Source organism: Leptinotarsa decemlineata, unplaced genomic scaffold (assembly GCF_025532065.1).
Source record: "Leptinotarsa decemlineata unplaced genomic scaffold, Ldec_3_MD MMD2_tig00000576_RagTag_RagTag, whole genome shotgun sequence".
In the NCBI taxonomy this organism is placed as follows: domain Eukaryota; kingdom Metazoa; phylum Arthropoda; class Insecta; order Coleoptera; family Chrysomelidae; genus Leptinotarsa; species Leptinotarsa decemlineata.
Window position 1 is genome coordinate 3,062,816 of NW_027412551.1, and position 17,510 is coordinate 3,080,325.

Here is a 17,510-nt window from a genome sequence, read left to right on the forward strand (position 1 = left end):
GATGTCTGTGATCTTTGTTTGAAAATATTTTCATCACCGCATTTCTGTTACATCTACATGTAACAGTTATCAACTTGGAAATTTCAAATAGAACCCCCTGTATATTATATCATTTTTGAATTTTGCTTTGAAATCCAAATTACTTTTGTGAATCATGTTCTATATCTATCTCTCACTGTTTTTAAAATATTAATTATTCTGTATTTTTTTTTTCGGCGAAAACATGGTATTTTCAATATTCGAACTCGCATGAATTAACTGATACACCAAACTCAAATTCTGACAACATTGAGATAAGGTATGGAGATTGTTATTTTGGAACGAAATTCAAATCTTATTTTATATAGAGTAATTTATGAGGCACTCCTCATAAATTACGTAGGTCTCGGGCCTTCGAAAATTCACTCTTTCATATTGAACATCAATGTGACAAACTGAGATTGTTTTTCCAAGAAAAACTTTTGAATATTATTAAATTAGTCTGAAAAATTCAATACATATGATGAATCGTTTTCTATTTCTTATTTAAAGAACAAAAGAATGGATCTGACAATAACTTGTTTGAAACTAATTATTACAGTTTATTGTATAATTTTCACTCAGTCGGGAGCCAAGCGGTTCGTCGTGGGTGCTTTGTTCACTCACTCGAATTGACTGCCGTGTTGGTCGGTGGTTCAAGCCCTAGTCTGAACGATCGATCTTCACTTGCTATCGTCCAACCCGTGTTAGGAATCACACGTTAAAAGGTAAGACGTCGTTAATCCTTAGCTCGCACAAGTTTCGACTTTTGAGGGTTGTCGTTCGTAGGGGTGAGTCAGCTGGTTAACGGAAAAACAGATTTTTCTTAACAGATTTTAAACAGATTTTAAACAGATAAAGGGTATCACAAAAACCGCGACACGTGTTTCTCTATACAATAGTGTTAGGAGCAACCGCCCTATATATCGATAGTCCAGTTATGCGTAATGAGGATGATTCATGAAAGCAGTTGTTTATCGGGAGATATTTATTATTGAGTAGACTAGAGTAGGATACGTTTGTTGTGGCATTGAAAAAATCACTACGCCACTGGATTCAGAGTGCCTCTATACAGGTGTGACCAAAATTTCATTAAAAAATATTCATTATTAACAAAGTAATGACAACTCGAAAATTCGAAAACTCACACAGCTAACAGTTACAAAAACACCCTATATCAACAGATATTGCCATGAGAATATTTTTTTTATGATTTCAACAATAAAGTGCCGCCAGATGAAAAAAACAAAACAAATAGCGTAAATATTTTTAATGAAAATAACGGAATTACATTGAGTAGACTAGAGTAGGATACGTTTGTTGTGGCGAAACATTATTTGGGGAATATATTAGTTGTTCAGAGTGTAGTGTTTTAATGTATAAGTGATACCTCAAGCGTAAACTATCCGACTGTCATATTGAAGTTGTGAAGATGGATAATAAATAATTATTCGAACTCTGAAATCCTAAACTTTTATATTCATGGTGAGTTGAAATCATATCAAGGACATGTAGAAGATTTAATGAGTTATATCCTAATTTACCGGCAATGAATGAAAGGAAATTCAGAAGACCTGAACGAAATTACCTCAACTATGGAAAAGTTCGTGCCTCAAAAAATCGAGTGACTGGTGATATGGAAAATGAAATAAACATTTTAGGATATTTTTATGCATATGCTCATGCATCAGTTGATCGGTTGATCTGGGAATATTTTGAATTTCTATATGGAGAATTTTACAAAAAACATAATATGCACGATTATAAATTGATAAGGCTGCAAGCCTTGCATAAAGATGATCCACCAAAACGGGTAGAATTTTGCGAAATAGCACTAACATGTACATACGGAGATGCAAACTTTTTGAAGAAAAAATATATGGATTGATGAATCACATTTTTCACGTAAAGGAATATCCAATTGTCGAAATAATCACTTCTGAGCTTCAGAAAGTCCCCATTTCATTAGAGAAAGGGGTTTCCAACAAAAATGAAATTTTTTGTATCCTCATGGATGATAAAGTTTCTATCTGCATTTATGAAGAAAAGTTGAATTCCGAAAAATATTTAGATATTCTGAGATCGACTGTGAGTGATTTTCTGGACAATTTGCCCTTGAACTTGTCTCGGAATTGTTGGTATCAGTTGGATGGAGCTCCTGGACCTTGCACACGTGAATAAGTGAGTAGGGAACTAACTGATATGTTCGAAGATCGGTGGATACGACGTTTGGGTCCTTAGATTTGGCAGCTTCGATCACCGGATCTGACACCCCTAGATTTTCACCTCTGGGGAAAGCACCAAATTTTGTATTTGAAATGTTATATTTGTATAGAAACAAAAAATTATAGAAGAATTCATATCTCATAAACTGTCAAAGATAGGTATAGGACATAGTTGATCAAAGTTGTTCACAGTGGTTGGCTGAATTCAAAAATTGAATAATATGCACGGTGTTTCATTTGAAAAAAATTAGTTATGGTCGTTTATCGAAGATACAAATTGAGACGTATTTTTCAGACACTTTGCATAAGATTTGTGTTCCTGTCGAAAATAACAACCACCATACCTTATCTTAATGTTGCCAGATTTTGAGTTCGATGTATCAGTTAATTCATGCGATATTAATTATTAAAAATAACATGTTTCCGCCAAAAAAATTACAAAATAATCAATATTTCAAAAACGGTGAGAGATAGGTATAGAACATATTCAACAAAATTAATTTGGATTTCGATGCAAAATTCAAAAATGATATGATATATTGGGTGTTCTATTTGAAATTTCCAAGTTGATGTCTGTTACATATAGATGTGGCAACAGTGCGGTGATGAAAATATTTTCAAACGATAGATCACAGCCACCGATATCGGTATCGAAAATTTGAATTTCTCATTTGTATATATATATATATATATATATATATATATATATATATATATATATATATATATATATATATTTATTCGATGGTCTATTAGACGTATCTTGAGATGTGGTCTATCGTTTGAAAATATTTTCATCACCGCATTGTTGCCACATCTACATATAATAGACATTAACTTGGAAATTTCAAATGGAACACCCTTTATATACAGGGCTATTCAAATTCGTTCCTGTATCTATTCAATGATGTGAAGAAATCGAATATAGCTCTTTTGGTTCTGGAGATATACATAGATATACAAAATTTTTACACACACTTCAAGAAGGTGACGAAGCAAGACGCCTGGAATATTGTTCATGGGCCCAAGGGGAATATTTAAACAAGAGAAATTTCCTAAAAAATATTTTATATACCGACGAAGTCACTTTCATGGAAATGATATTACAGTTTGACACTTGTGAAAGATTTAAGTGTACTATTGTCAGCTATAATATCCCAAGGACATTGATAACTAACGAAATAATTTTATCACAGTTTTCGAAAGCACGTTATTTGGTAACATCCCGACGCCGAAGGCGGAGGGATGTTACCTAAAATAACGTGCTTGAGGAAGTTGTGATAAAATTATGAGTTATTTATCAATGTTCGAGGGATATTCGGTGAGAAAATTTTTTGCAATTCGAACAAAATTATTCATTGAACACACAGTTATTAAAAGAACAATTCGTATAATGATATTCCGATGATCTATTAGTTCATAAGTATTTTCCAAGTATATTTTTTACTATTGACAGTATTTTTTGGTGTATTTTCTTCAATGATTTTGTCAATTGCCGCATCATTTTGAACACCAAAGCGAGGAAGTGACATTTTCGAAATAAATTGAATTACTGAAATGTCAAACAACTTTATTGTGTTGGTTGCTTAGCAATGTCATGACATAAGTGATAACTACCCGTGAAAACTATCCATGGGTAGTTATCAGTATAATGATGGTTTCATTGGTTATTTCGACACACATGACTAGAAATAGACAAATTTGATAGGATAGGCAAAAAATTTTCAACAATATTCACCTTATAGTTCTTCGAATTATTTTGTGTCATGGCTGCAAGATTGAGCGTAAGAAAGAAAATTGAAATTGTACGCCTTTCGGGAGATGACGTTAGAAGTGCTAGAGAGGTTGTAGAGTATTCAATGAGAGACATCCAGATCGTCCTCGTATTAGCTGCGGTACGGTAAATAAAATAAATAAAATATTCAATGAAACTGGTGCAGTATCAAAAATGATGTTATGTTATAAAGTAATCCTATAAAAAGACGAAACAGAAATAACAGGAATGATCAAATCATTTTAGATTATTTCGGAAATAATCCTAATGCCAGTATAAGGAATGCCACTTTAGATTTGAATATTCCACGAGAAACTATTCGGAGATGTCTCAAAGCGAAAAATATTAAACCTTTCAAGCCAAAATTTTTACACACGCTTCAAGAAGGCGACGAAGCAAGACGCCTGGAATATTGTTCATGGGCCCAAGGGGAATATTTGAACAATAGAAATTTCCTAAAAAATATTTTATATACCGAGGAAGCCACTTTCACTACAGCGGATAATCCTAACTGGGTAATAAACTGTAAAAGCCAGTATTCCTAAAAAATCAACGTCTGGTGTGGGATATTGAACGAACGAATTGGTCCTTTCTTTTTTGAGGAAAACATTAATGCGCAGAGGTTTCTAGAATTCTTAAACACAGAGTTTTGGGATGCTATTCATGAGCTGCCAATCAATGAACGATCAAATTCAATTGTTCAGTTAGATGGGTGTTCAGTTCATTATGCCAGAGTTGTGAGGCAATGGCTTAACGAACATTTTCCAAACCGATGGATAGCCCGTGGTAGTCCGTTTATAGAGTGGCCACCCAGATCTCCAGACCTCACAGTTTTGGACTTTTTTCTCTGGGGACTTCTCACACAAAAGGTTTACAAAAACCGCTCAAGAGATGAACTTTGTGCAAGAATTCGACAGGTATGTGCAGATTTTAACCCTCAAAAACTAAGGAACGTAATCAGAAACATTCGTAAGCGCTACGACACATGTATCGAAATACGTGGTGGATTAGTTGAGGTTACTAGAATATGAGTTAGAATTAATTGTTGCACTGAATCGAAACATTTCAATAATTAGTTATTAGTTACTTTTATTAAAATTTTTTGCTTCATTGTTAGTTGAATTGTGTGAATGTAATTCCGTTATTTTCATTAAAAATATTTACGCTATTTGTTTTTTTTTTTCATCTGGCGGCACTTTATTGTTGAAATCATGAAAAAATGATATATTGTGACTCTTAGCTGTGTGAGTTTTCGAATTTTTGAGTTTTCATAACTTTGTTAATAATGAATATTTTTTCATGAAATTTTGGTCACACCCATTTAGAGGCACTCTGAACCCAGTGGCGTAGTGATTTTCTCAATAAAAAAATCGCTAATCAAAAATCCCGATTTTCAACTAAGAAAAAATATCGTAGTATGCCCTGAAACTTCAATAAACATTTCAAATTCTGTCCAAAGGTAGACCTTTTAGTATTTGACATTTAAAAAAATGTTATTGAAATAGATTTACAACTTCAAATTTTAGGGGGGTGTTTCCATTTAAAATGGATCACACTATATATTTATATATATATATATATATATATATATATATATATATATATATATAAATTCCTTGGAGTTATTTGGGATAGCAGCGAAGCGCAAGTGTACTCTTTATATTATATTTCCAATATTTCGACAATGGTTATTGTCATCATCAGGGAGCTAAGATGATAGATTTTGAATTAATACAGAACTTAAGTTAACAGACAGATACTTACAATGTTAGTGAGATTGGTCGCAATTGAGTTGAGTTAAAATTAAAATTAAAATATGAATGTTGTGATCATGATAAAAACACGTAACAACTGTAAAATTACAAGACATATGAAGTAAGTGAAAGCTACAAAATATATACGTTAAATGAGGAAAATTCATAAAATTGTGTTTTTTTTTTAAATTTGAGAATGAACGTGGTGATCTTAGGTTAGGTTAGTTTATATTATATATATATATATATATATATATATATATATATATATATATATATATATATATATATATATATATATATATATATATATATATATAATATGTACATATACAATGTATCGTGCGTTATCGAGAATACGTTATCTATTCGAATTGAAAGCGTATATTTTTAAAAGAGAATAATTTTTGGGAAAGAGAGGTTTTGGCTTTCTACTTCTTCATCTTGATACAAAAATGTGGGAATCTTCCAATGAAGGGATACAAAGATGTGTAGATCATGCAAAGAAGTAACTTTCAGACACGAACTGGAAGGAAAAGCCTTTTCGAAGGATTTCTATATAGACATTGAATTACAGGAAAAAGCTAATTTCGAAACAAATACTTTTATATGAACACTGAAATATACGAAAAACACTTTCCTTTATTTCGTTTGGATTCCAAACATTCGTAATGAAATCGGATCAGATATCATTCACGGGATTTCTACACAACATAATAAATGAAAGAAGGAAAATTTCACTTTCATGAAACACTGGTGAGATGGAAGCCTGGTAGGTTTGTTGTGAGCCCGTGATTCGAACCGCAATATCAGTCGATCGATTTTCACTTCCTATCCTCCAACCCATGTCAGGAATCACACATTGAAAGGTAAGACCTAGTTACTTCCTAGCTGGCACAAGTTTCGAATTTTGAGAGTTGACGTTTGTAGGGAGGCGACAACTGGTTAACGCAAAAACAGATTTTTAACCGAACTTTTTTTTTTAATAGTCAGTCTCACTGGTTGACATCCGATGTTTTGCCGTAAGACAATTCCCTTATCGGCTCCTCAGTTCCGAATACAGATACCTTTATGAGAAAAGAGACTCAATTCGTTCATAAAATTAAGACTTTTTTGTCACATGATATCCATGACAGTACTAAATAACATTCATTCGCTTGTTTGGTATTTGGTACAGTAGAGCCGATAAGGCAAGTGTCTCACGGCTAAACATCAGATGTCTACCAGTGTGGTATTCCATGTAAGTGAAATTTTACTCGTTTCATTTATTGTATTGTGTATGAATCCAGTGAATGATATCTGATTCGATTCCATCATGAATAGTTGGAATACAAACAGAAGAGAGAAAAACATTTTCCGTATAATTCAGCGTTTATATGAAAGTATTGATTTGGAAAGTATTTCTTTCATGTAATTCAATGTTTATATACAAATAGCTGTTTTGAGAGGACTTTCTTTTCCAGTTTGTGTCTGGAAGTTACTTCTTTGTATGCCCTACACATCTTTGTATAGAGTAATTTTTTTTTGAATTGATTGCTTCCATTCTTTCTTCAGTTGATTCCCACATTTTTGTATCAAGATAGAGAAGTAGAAAGCCAACAAGTTATTCATTTGATTATTAATGCCATTTTTTCTATTATCTCATTCAGATCGTTTATAATCGTTTTTGTTATTGTATCATCACATTTTTGTTTTCTCGTTCTGTAATTGGCTTTGCCTGTGTGATGGTCTACGATATAAATAACCATAAAACTGAATTAAATTGAAAGGGGTATATTTATCGGGACGTATTAGTTTTTAGGGAAAACACTTTTTGTATTTCTTCTTTTCCATCAAACAAAAATTGAAAACTTCCGAAAAAACAAAGCAATTCAATATGTACTTGTGATGCACTGTTTGGAACCTTTGGTGAAGTAATGAATATCACTGGAGTTTTTTCCCAACACCAAAACATTATTTCAACACTTCGACACATGTTTCGATCATCAAGTGGTCATCCTCAAATGATCATCTTCAGTTCAATCTTCCTCTTGAAGATGATCACTTGGTGTTCGAAACACGTGTCGAGGTATTGAAATAACGGAATGACTCCAGTAATATCTAAAGCAATTCAATTCAAGATAAACTCCTCACAAAGGGTTAATTTCAGATATGAACTGTTAATAACGATGTTGATATAAAAGTAGATGTTGAGAAAGTACTTTTTCTTCAATTCAATGTTCATGGGGAAGTAGCTTTTTCGGGGGAATGTTTTTTCCAGTTTGTATCTGGAAGTAACTTCTATGCATGATCTACGCATATCTGTAAATGGTTCATTTTAAGTTTCTGTTTCCCACATTTTATGTGTGAAGATGGAGAAGTAGAAAGGCAAAAAGTTTTCTTCTCAAGAACGCAACAAGTTTCATGGAGCGTGGATACGTCTCACCTCAGACATATACACATAAATATATCTATACTGATCGCATGTGACTGTTGATTATATGATAACGTTTCGTGGCAATTACTAAAATTTATTCACCAATTTATCAACATTTTTCCAAACTTTATCAGTGGTTGGTTAGTTAGTTTTTATCTTTATCACAATTTCATGTGAATATACATCTCATTATGTTATATTTTGCAAAAGCGATTATTCATGAATCTGCGCAAATACTCGTAGTCACTGGAATAGTTCACGAATGTTTTGTTGTGAGAAGTTGCTACTAAATTGCTGCTAAGATGGACGCTAATGACCTCGAAGACGAGAAAATTCAACCTACTATTGAAGTATATCGTGAAAGATGGATCATTTTGATGATTTATATTTTGTGTACCTGCTTAAGTTCAACGCAGTGGATAGAATATTCAATTATAACGAATGTAGTAATGAAATATTATGATGTGAGTGCTTCAACAGTAGACTGGACATCGATGTCTTTTGCTATTATGTGGCCAATATTGGTATTTCCTGCATCTTATATTATCGATAAAATGGTGAGTGAGGAAATATTCTTTGTTATCCATTTCCTCTCATATTTTATATAACTTGTACACACTAGTACTATTGTTGATTTCACTTATGAAAAATAACTTCTCAAAAACTTCCTTTACTTGAGAAGGTAAGTTACCCCTGAGTTACAAGAAAAATACAATTTGATATATGAAAGTTCAACTTGTGACTGGTTACTTTTGAATAATTCCATTTTGCAACGCACGACGTTTATTGATATAGAAGAAATACTGCTGACTAAGTGTCCAGTTACACGATGGACACTAACTGACTCCTGGCTTCCTCCTAGAGCAACGTATGTGGCGGGTGCCGCCTCAGTAGAATTCGAGATTTCGAAATTCTATACCTCCGATAACAAACGAGATATTTCTAGTAAATTGAAGAGCTTTTGTTGTTTTTTTATGTTAGAGTCTGCACATGAAGTTATTTTTGCATCTTAAACATTTATTCAAGACTGAATTTACTATGTGTGAAATTTTGTTGTTTAGACTTCCAGGAATAATACAGAGTTACGTAACACAAGATAAATCTGTCAGAAAAAAAATGTTTCGTAGAGAACAGAAAGTTTCGAATTTGAAATCATTGGAAAACCTTCAAGCGGAAGTAAATACCTCAAATTCTTCACACACACAATATGTGTGTGTGTGTGTGGTTTAAATTTTTTGGCTTTGAGAGAACCAATTAGCCAGACTGTTTTAATAAAAACTATTTGAATGTAACATTGAGTACTAGCTCAAACAGATTTTTTCCTCTCATTTTTAGCTTTTTGAATTTTCATTTCTGTTTGTTTTTGTATTAATTTTTTCTTTTCCTTTTTTTCTTTTCTTTTTTGTTTTTGCATTTTTATTTCATGTTTTATCTTTTTTCTTTTTAAATAAGTGTTTTTTCTTAATTTGTTTTATATTTTTGTTTCCCCTAATTTTTTTTGTTATTTTTTTTTATTCTTTTTATTATTTCATTTAGATTTTTTTTTTAACTTTTTCAATGCGTTTGTACATAATATGATTCAATTTCTGTTAACATTTGAATATAATACAATAACTATATTTAAAATCAATCATTCATACTTTAATTTTGCATCTTATTAGATGATTGTATAATAATTTGTATATATTCCTGTTGTTTGAAGTTAACATACAATTTAAGTTTATTGAAAAAAGATATGAAATTTCAATTCAGAGTAAAGGGTATTTATACTATGGATGTGGTAAGAACACTCCAACATGATGTGATTGAGATCGCCATAACGTCCACTTGAGCATAGACGATTATCTGTTAATCCAATTTTGAATTTGTAAGCTGGGCAGATAGCGTGATTTGATCGTAAACGGTTTATTGTATTTATATATTTTCTGTCGCTCTCTTGTTCAAACCATCTATTTTCAATAATCTTTGGGAAAAGTTGTTTGAAGTTTTTGCCTGGCTGAGATTCATTGAATTGATTTTGCCAAATTTCATTCAAATCTTTCTTGTAAATTCGATCCGAATCGGTATGTGGAATGAAGGTGTGAATGGTAACAATATGGGGGGGAGCCTTCAACAACACACTGAACATTGTACAAACGACACAAATACACTATTATAAATCATCCTGAAAAAAAATTTACGTTTTTCCACCGATAAGCAAACATATCAAATGTTGAACTATCATACACTCACCAATTTTCGAAGATAATGTTCATAAATCAAGAGAAATTCAACTAGAAAAATACTAGGATAAACAGGTCTACCACAAACATGAATGTTAACATCCAATTCTTTGAAAATCATTAACACAAAGAACATTCCTCTTTTTCGGTCCAAAATTTTTCAACGCCTTACCAATTGACCTAAAACAGATTTCAAAAATGAATAAATACAATATTGAAACAAAAAATATGTTATGAATTATTCTAAGAAATCTTATGATATATTGAATACAAAATCAACATAAAAAAAATAAAAAAATACCAAGTGTTGACATCCTCTCCCCTGTGTTGATCACATCCGGAAGTGATGTGATCTAGTTTGCTTACTCACCATGTCAAACAATGTACATTTAACTCAAAATTTCTCTGATCCAGCACATGGCAGACAGGCAATTTTACCTAGGCTAATGCGGTCGAACTCGAAATTTATTTCAAAGAGCAATTTGTTAAGATTTGATACCATGTACTCTGATTTTGAGTAAATGAAAATTGATTTGAATTGAAACAGTACGTAAATATCTACAAATCTCATCACATATAATCAAGAAAGCATTTTAATTCGCTACTTATTGCTGTTTTGTAGCGAATGAACATACTCACCTCTCTACATATTTTCAATGACTAATTCGACACTATCAATTTCTATAAGAAAGATTGGAAAGTCAGCCTTCTGGAATGTTTGGCAATAGATCAATAATTGTTCGGCCTGTTTCTAATAGAAACCAATGAATTGATGATTATATATTATGTTCTTCCAGGTAGATAATATATATATATATATATATATATATATATATATATATATATATATATATATATATAGCCTTTCATTATTCATCTCTTTGGATTGTAGAGTGAAGAGTAGTCGGGATTCATTTGTAATTTGTCATAGTGAAAATCTTAGTGAACTTTATTAGTGAGATTTTTATAAAACAACTCCAATCCACTGTCTAGTCATCATATGCTTCAGGCCTTTATTTTCATATGGTGCAGTAACTTGATCATCACACTGGAAAACAGTGCGTTTTTCTTCATTTTTGCAAAATCAACGCAGGCTTTCTTTACACACTCTGATACCTACAAACAGTTCCTATATTTAATGGAATCGGCCGATACAATTGCTTATTCAGGCGTGTAAAGACAATAAAGTGTGTTTGAATAAAAACAGTTTTTTCAAGTAGACATAACGATCATCTCAGATCTCACGTGGTTCACATCATATAATGTCAACATGGAAACGCCTGCACTCTGATCTACCTCATTTACAAATCATGTTCATACATGTCCTCTTCAACATCAAGTTCCAAACGAGTCAAACCTAGCATCTACACATATATTCTCCACTAGCACATACAAAAACAAGTATCTTAAATTCTGACGACAAATTATATGGGCATTTGCTGCAACTGAAAACAAAAGTTTTTTTGAAAAAAAATTGTAAAAAGTTTTCATGAAACGTTATTATCAGCATGTGGAATAACCTAGATCAAAAAGTTGTCAGTACCACATCTGTTGATGTATTTGGAAACATAACAACAACAACGATACTTCTTTCTCAACAAAGTTATCACATTGAATTGTACATCGTCAGGCTCATGTAACATTCTCGCTTAGATTGTCCAATTATGTATCATTATTATAAACGTTGGCAATGATCCCAAAAATATCGAAAAACCTCCAATTGACAAACAGGTAATGAAAGGTTGAAGTGGATCCTCTGGCATAAAATAAATCAAGACCAAGCACGTGGAAGTAGCCTCAAAACATCTTTACCCACTTCAACAAATAATAGGTAACCCCAAAGACAAGATGGTGGAAAAGAAAAGTCAAAGATAAATGAAATGAGCTACGAAGACTGCGATGGAAAATATATCGGTCAGATTAAGCAGGCATATATAACACGTTTCAAAGAACACACAGCATATCCGATTCCGAAGAACAAAAAAATACAGTGTCGCTTACCACGCTTTGAAGAACGGTCATAGAAAACTGTCTGAAACTGTTCGAAACATGTCAAAGAGGTAGGAATAAGTTATCCTTATCTCCTGAAAATGCCAATTTAGTTGGTGAAACGCACGTTCAGAATAGTATTGTTTTTCTGATAATTGGTAAGAGTGCTTGTTTTTGGGCAAACATACTGCATGTGTTTAACTCTTTCCTTAATATTTCAAAAATAAAAATAATAATTTTCTTCTCCTGAAAATGGTTTGGAAGAAATTTCTATTGGATTCGCTCTGGAAGAAATTGTGTATGTTGAAATATGTTTTTCGTGAACTTTTTACGAACAACAGCCCCCAGGAGTAGAAACTTGTGCAAGTTAAGAATTGATTGTTATCAGTTCTTTAGGGAAGTAATCAGCTATAATATCCCAAGGACATTGATAACTAACGAAATAATTTTATCACAGTTTTTGAAAGCACGTTATTTGGTAACATCCCGACGCCGAAGGCGGAGGGATGTTACCTAAAATAACGTGCTTGAGGAAGTTGTGATAAAATTATGAGTTATTTATCAATGTTCGAGGGATATTCGGTGAGAAAATTTTTGCAATTCGAACAAAATTATTTATTGAACACACATCCAATTCATATTTTCAGGCGTCACAAAACTCCATAAATATTTTCCAAGTGTATTTTTTACTATTGACAGTATTTTTTGGTGTATTTTCTTCAATGATTTTGTCAATTGCCGCATCATTTTGAACACCAAAGCGAGGAAGTGACATTTTCTTAATAAATTGAATTACTGAAATGTCAAACAACTTTATTGTGTTGGTTGCTTAGCAATGTCATGACATAAGTGATAACTACCCGTGAAAACTATCCATGGGTAGTTATCAGTGTAATGATGGTTTTATTGGTTATTTCGACACACATGACTAGAAATAGACAAATTTAATAGGATAATTTTTTTGGCAAAAAATTTTCATTATAACCTGATTCCAACTAGTAGGTTGGGTGATAGATTGTAAGTTACTTTCAGATTGGTACTGATTGATTGGATCAGTATAGGACCATTACAAAATATTGGAATAACCAGTGGGTTTCACAGCTATTCAAAATGTACGTAGTAATTCTATTCCAGCTTTGCAAACATCCTCGATAAACTCATACGATGGATCAACATATTCAGTGGATAATTTGTAATCATTGTCCTAATATTATATCGTCTTAAATGCAATATTCACCAAAAAGTAGTTATTGATGAAATGAATGATTGTTTCATTGACCTTCTTTGGAATCATTCTACCTCACAATTAAATGAAAAAACTAATGTAGAAAGTGTTCACTTTCAGTTTCAGTTTTCCTATAGAAAAATGTTCTGTTCATTCTCAACTTATCGTATTTATTAATTTGGCCTTCAGAATATTTTTCCAAGTAGACATGTCCGTCACCTCTCAAAGATCTCAAAAAAATGTTTGGATATGATATATGCCGAAGTTGTTGAATCTAAACCTTCGATGTAGTATCAGACATTGTTCATTCTTTGAGCTTGTGCCTCTTAAAATATGATTCGTTGGCGATTATTTCGATCTCATTTCAATAGTCTCATTTTCAATAGTCTAACAATAGACTTTCAGAAAATGTTCTGATTTTAATCCTGTTGAGTGACTATTTTAATATAATAGTCTGGTTCACATTTACTCGATTTAGATCTTTTTGGCTAAATTGCGTATTAACAAACGCATTTTTTAGCAACAAAGAAATTTTTTTGAGAAACCATTTTGTTTTCTAAAAATCATAATTTTTTTCAATTAACATAATGCCAAAAAAAAAATTCGAGTTGCTTATAAACAATGTATTTGTTTATGATAAATTTATTAACAATAGCTGTAAAAAATTAAAAAAAAATTATTAATTAGTTTTAAGCCATGAGACATTGGAACAATGAATAATTAAAAAAAAAATTGTAATGTATTTTTTATAAAATTATAATTTTCAATTGTCAATAAAAAAATAGAAAATAACAATTTTTTTATTTTGGCAACGGTAATCTATTTTTTTACCTATTAAGGATAACTTCACCAAAGAAAAAAATGCCAGGGTTTTAGTTTAATAATTATAGGGATTTTTATATTAACTTTCAATTCAGGAAAAGGTATTAATTAAAAAATTTATAATTAACGTTAAAATTGGAATAAGAATTTTTTGACTGCGGATTATTGTTTATTGATGTATCCCAACATTACATGAATTTTTTCATTCCTTAATATTCACATTTAATATGTTTAAATAATTTTTTTTGTTTTTATGTCAGAGTGACGAAAGGCACGCGGAAGCCAGACTACCCGCTTTTGGCTCTATTTTCAGGGCTCTGTAAAAATTATAAATAATCGAGATACAGTTTCGGGAGTCGGGACTTTGCTTACGCAAATTCATTGATCTTTTCAAATATTTTTTCAAATTTCCAAAATTTTTAAAATTTTCCGAGATATTAAGAAAAAACTGAAGCCCCATTTTTTTTCACTTAATTGTTTATAACTTTTGTAATTTTTATCGGCGCGTTTTCGGACCTTTCCTTAAACTTTCTAGGCAAAAATACGAATCGAATGACACCTTGGTCGTAATTTTTGGACAGGGCTGAAAAATGTCACCAAAAAGAGCTAAATCGAGTACATGTGAACCAGACTATTATATTAAAATAGTCACTCAACAGCTCGCGTGGCACACACTCTGAACAGAGCCTTAGCATACCCAAATATTCATGCACGATATGTCCAACATGTTCCTTTGATATTTTCAGAGCCTCAGCTATCTCGATTAACTACGCTTTGAGGTCATCCAAATTATTTTTTGGACTTTTCGAATGTTTTCGTCGGTAACAGCCTTTTGGAGCGACCACTGCGTCAATCGTTATCGGTGCTCATTCAAACGCAGAGTCCGAATAATGTTCATCAAGCCAAGCCTTGGCTTCAAATGTGTTTTTCTGTCGAAAAACAATGCTTCATCAACAAAAGAAATTTATATTCATCAGTTTTCTTCAAACTCACAAAAGTTATATCGAAAAAATGTTCAATTCCACAAGTTAATAATCCAACAGCTATGAAATGTGTACACGTCTTTTGAAGGTTAGGGTTAACTTAAAATCGTATGGATTCAATTCTAGTAGCGTCATCTGTGTGTGAGTCTGCGAAGTTTTCAGCCCACCCAATATATGAAATTAACTTCCATTGAGTGCTTCACCTTGTGCCGTTTTCCATATCAGTAATGATAAGATAGTCAAACAAATATCTTATTCCTAAACTTTCAAGTCCACCATTGCGGATTACCTATAGGTTTCCATGTAAGTGAATTTTTATATCGTTACTCTTTCATAATTACAATATATTGTGTAGCGTTCCTATGGATGATATCTGTTTCAGTTCCATAACGCATGTTTGGAGTAAAAACTGAATGGGAAAAAGTGATTCTCGTATAACTCAATGAACATTGAATCACATGAAATTCATTGTTTTGAAATTATTCAATTTCTTTTGGAAGTCCACCAATAAAGTATAAAGATGGAGATGTTGAAAGCCAAAACCTTTCTTTTCCAAAAACTGATCTCTTCTGAAAATATACCCCTTTCAATTCAACTTGCACTTGACTGTCTCGGTTGGCGAGTGGATCGTGTTTATATTTGGCAATCGAATGCGCTGGAAAATTCTTCGGAATTCTATCGAAGCGGCGTGAACATCTAACAGCCGCGAAACATCGGAAGCAGGATCTCGAAGAAACACCACGTCTGCAACGGCCACTAGCGCAAGTTGAGTTGGTTGTGATCTTGGTCACGTCACAATTGATTCATGGCCACCAGCGGCGGCTGGCATTACTTTCTTTGGGGCATGATTTACAACAATATAATGAGAATAACATTACTTCAAGACTATTTCAAAAAATTCAAAAATAGCAGTCATCTGAATTCTTCAGGAAACAACTTATGAACTATGTATGTATTTTGAAATGTTATCTATAGAACTACTTTTATACTCTCGTGAGTTTATAAAAATATCTATTTTCTCAACTCAGGAATTTTTATTTTCATCACATTAATAACAACCATAATAATAATATGCCGTCTCGGCCTACATCAATCGACATAACGCAGCCTTGAGAGTGCTTCATCACCGGCACTCTCACGGTATCGACGAGACACCGGTGATTCCCTACGCTCCGGGGGATATTGTATCCGTTGTGAGGAACGAGAAATTTCGAATTTATTGGAACTATCATTTATCACCCTTAGGCTCATACAAGTTAATAAGCCTGATGTGGTCTTTCTCGACCACCATAGCAAGACGATATTCGTCGTGGAGTTTTCAGCTCCTGGCGAGACAAATATCGCCCAAAAAGAGGAGGAAAAACGGATAAAATATCGAGATTTCCTCTTCGATCTCCGTAGACTATATCCAGACCACTCTGTCAAGATGGTTGTTCTGATTATTGGAATCCTTGGTGGAATGATGTCCTCTCTACTCTCGAATCTCAAAATCATTCCGGCTTGCCGCACGAAGACAGAACTCTTAGCCGGATAGTTGCAGAAAGCTGTCATTCTTGGCTGACTGCGCTTACTCAGGGCACATGATTCTCGGACCCAATGATCACTTACCCCACGGTGGGGGATAAGTGATCATTGGGCTCCGGAATGGGGCCTGACCAGCGCAAACATCGGTGAAAAAATAATTATAATAGAAACTGATTGAAATTTTCAATGTCAATCGTATTATTGACATTGAATACTGTTACTATCAAAGTATATGGTAAACCGACATTAGAAAAACTACCTCTCCAAGTCACTGACACTTCCCTTATCTGATTTTTTATATTTCGTGCAATGAACACCTTTATTATACACTTCATCAATATAAATAAGTTTTGGTTAAGTACATGTTTTTCATAGTCCCCAGAAAGCAAAAATCAGTTGTTTGCAATGCAATATTGTTTATAATGTTAATATGTTAGTGAAGAGTGGTGACGTCAGTGATTTACTTGACATTTCTTATGAATATTTTACACGAAAATCTGGACTTACTCCCCAAATGTAATATATTACGGTGACGTTTTTTTCTGTAGTCCATCATTT

At 32.6% G+C, this 17,510-nt stretch overlaps 1 protein-coding gene across 1 annotated transcript in view; it reads left to right on the forward strand.

Annotated features, from left to right (window-relative positions):
- The first annotated feature begins 8,353 nt into the window (after nucleotides 1–8,353).
- The window catches only part of LOC111512390 (choline/ethanolamine transporter flvcr2a-like), a 38,645-nt gene continuing 29,488 nt past the window's right edge, over nucleotides 8,354–17,510 (forward strand). The window contains exon 1 of the mRNA XM_074174275.1: nucleotides 8,354–8,744. Within this exon, the coding sequence (XP_074030376.1) occupies nucleotides 8,490–8,744 (255 nt within the window). The 5' untranslated portion in view covers nucleotides 8,354–8,489. The remainder of the gene's footprint in view (nucleotides 8,745–17,510) is intronic.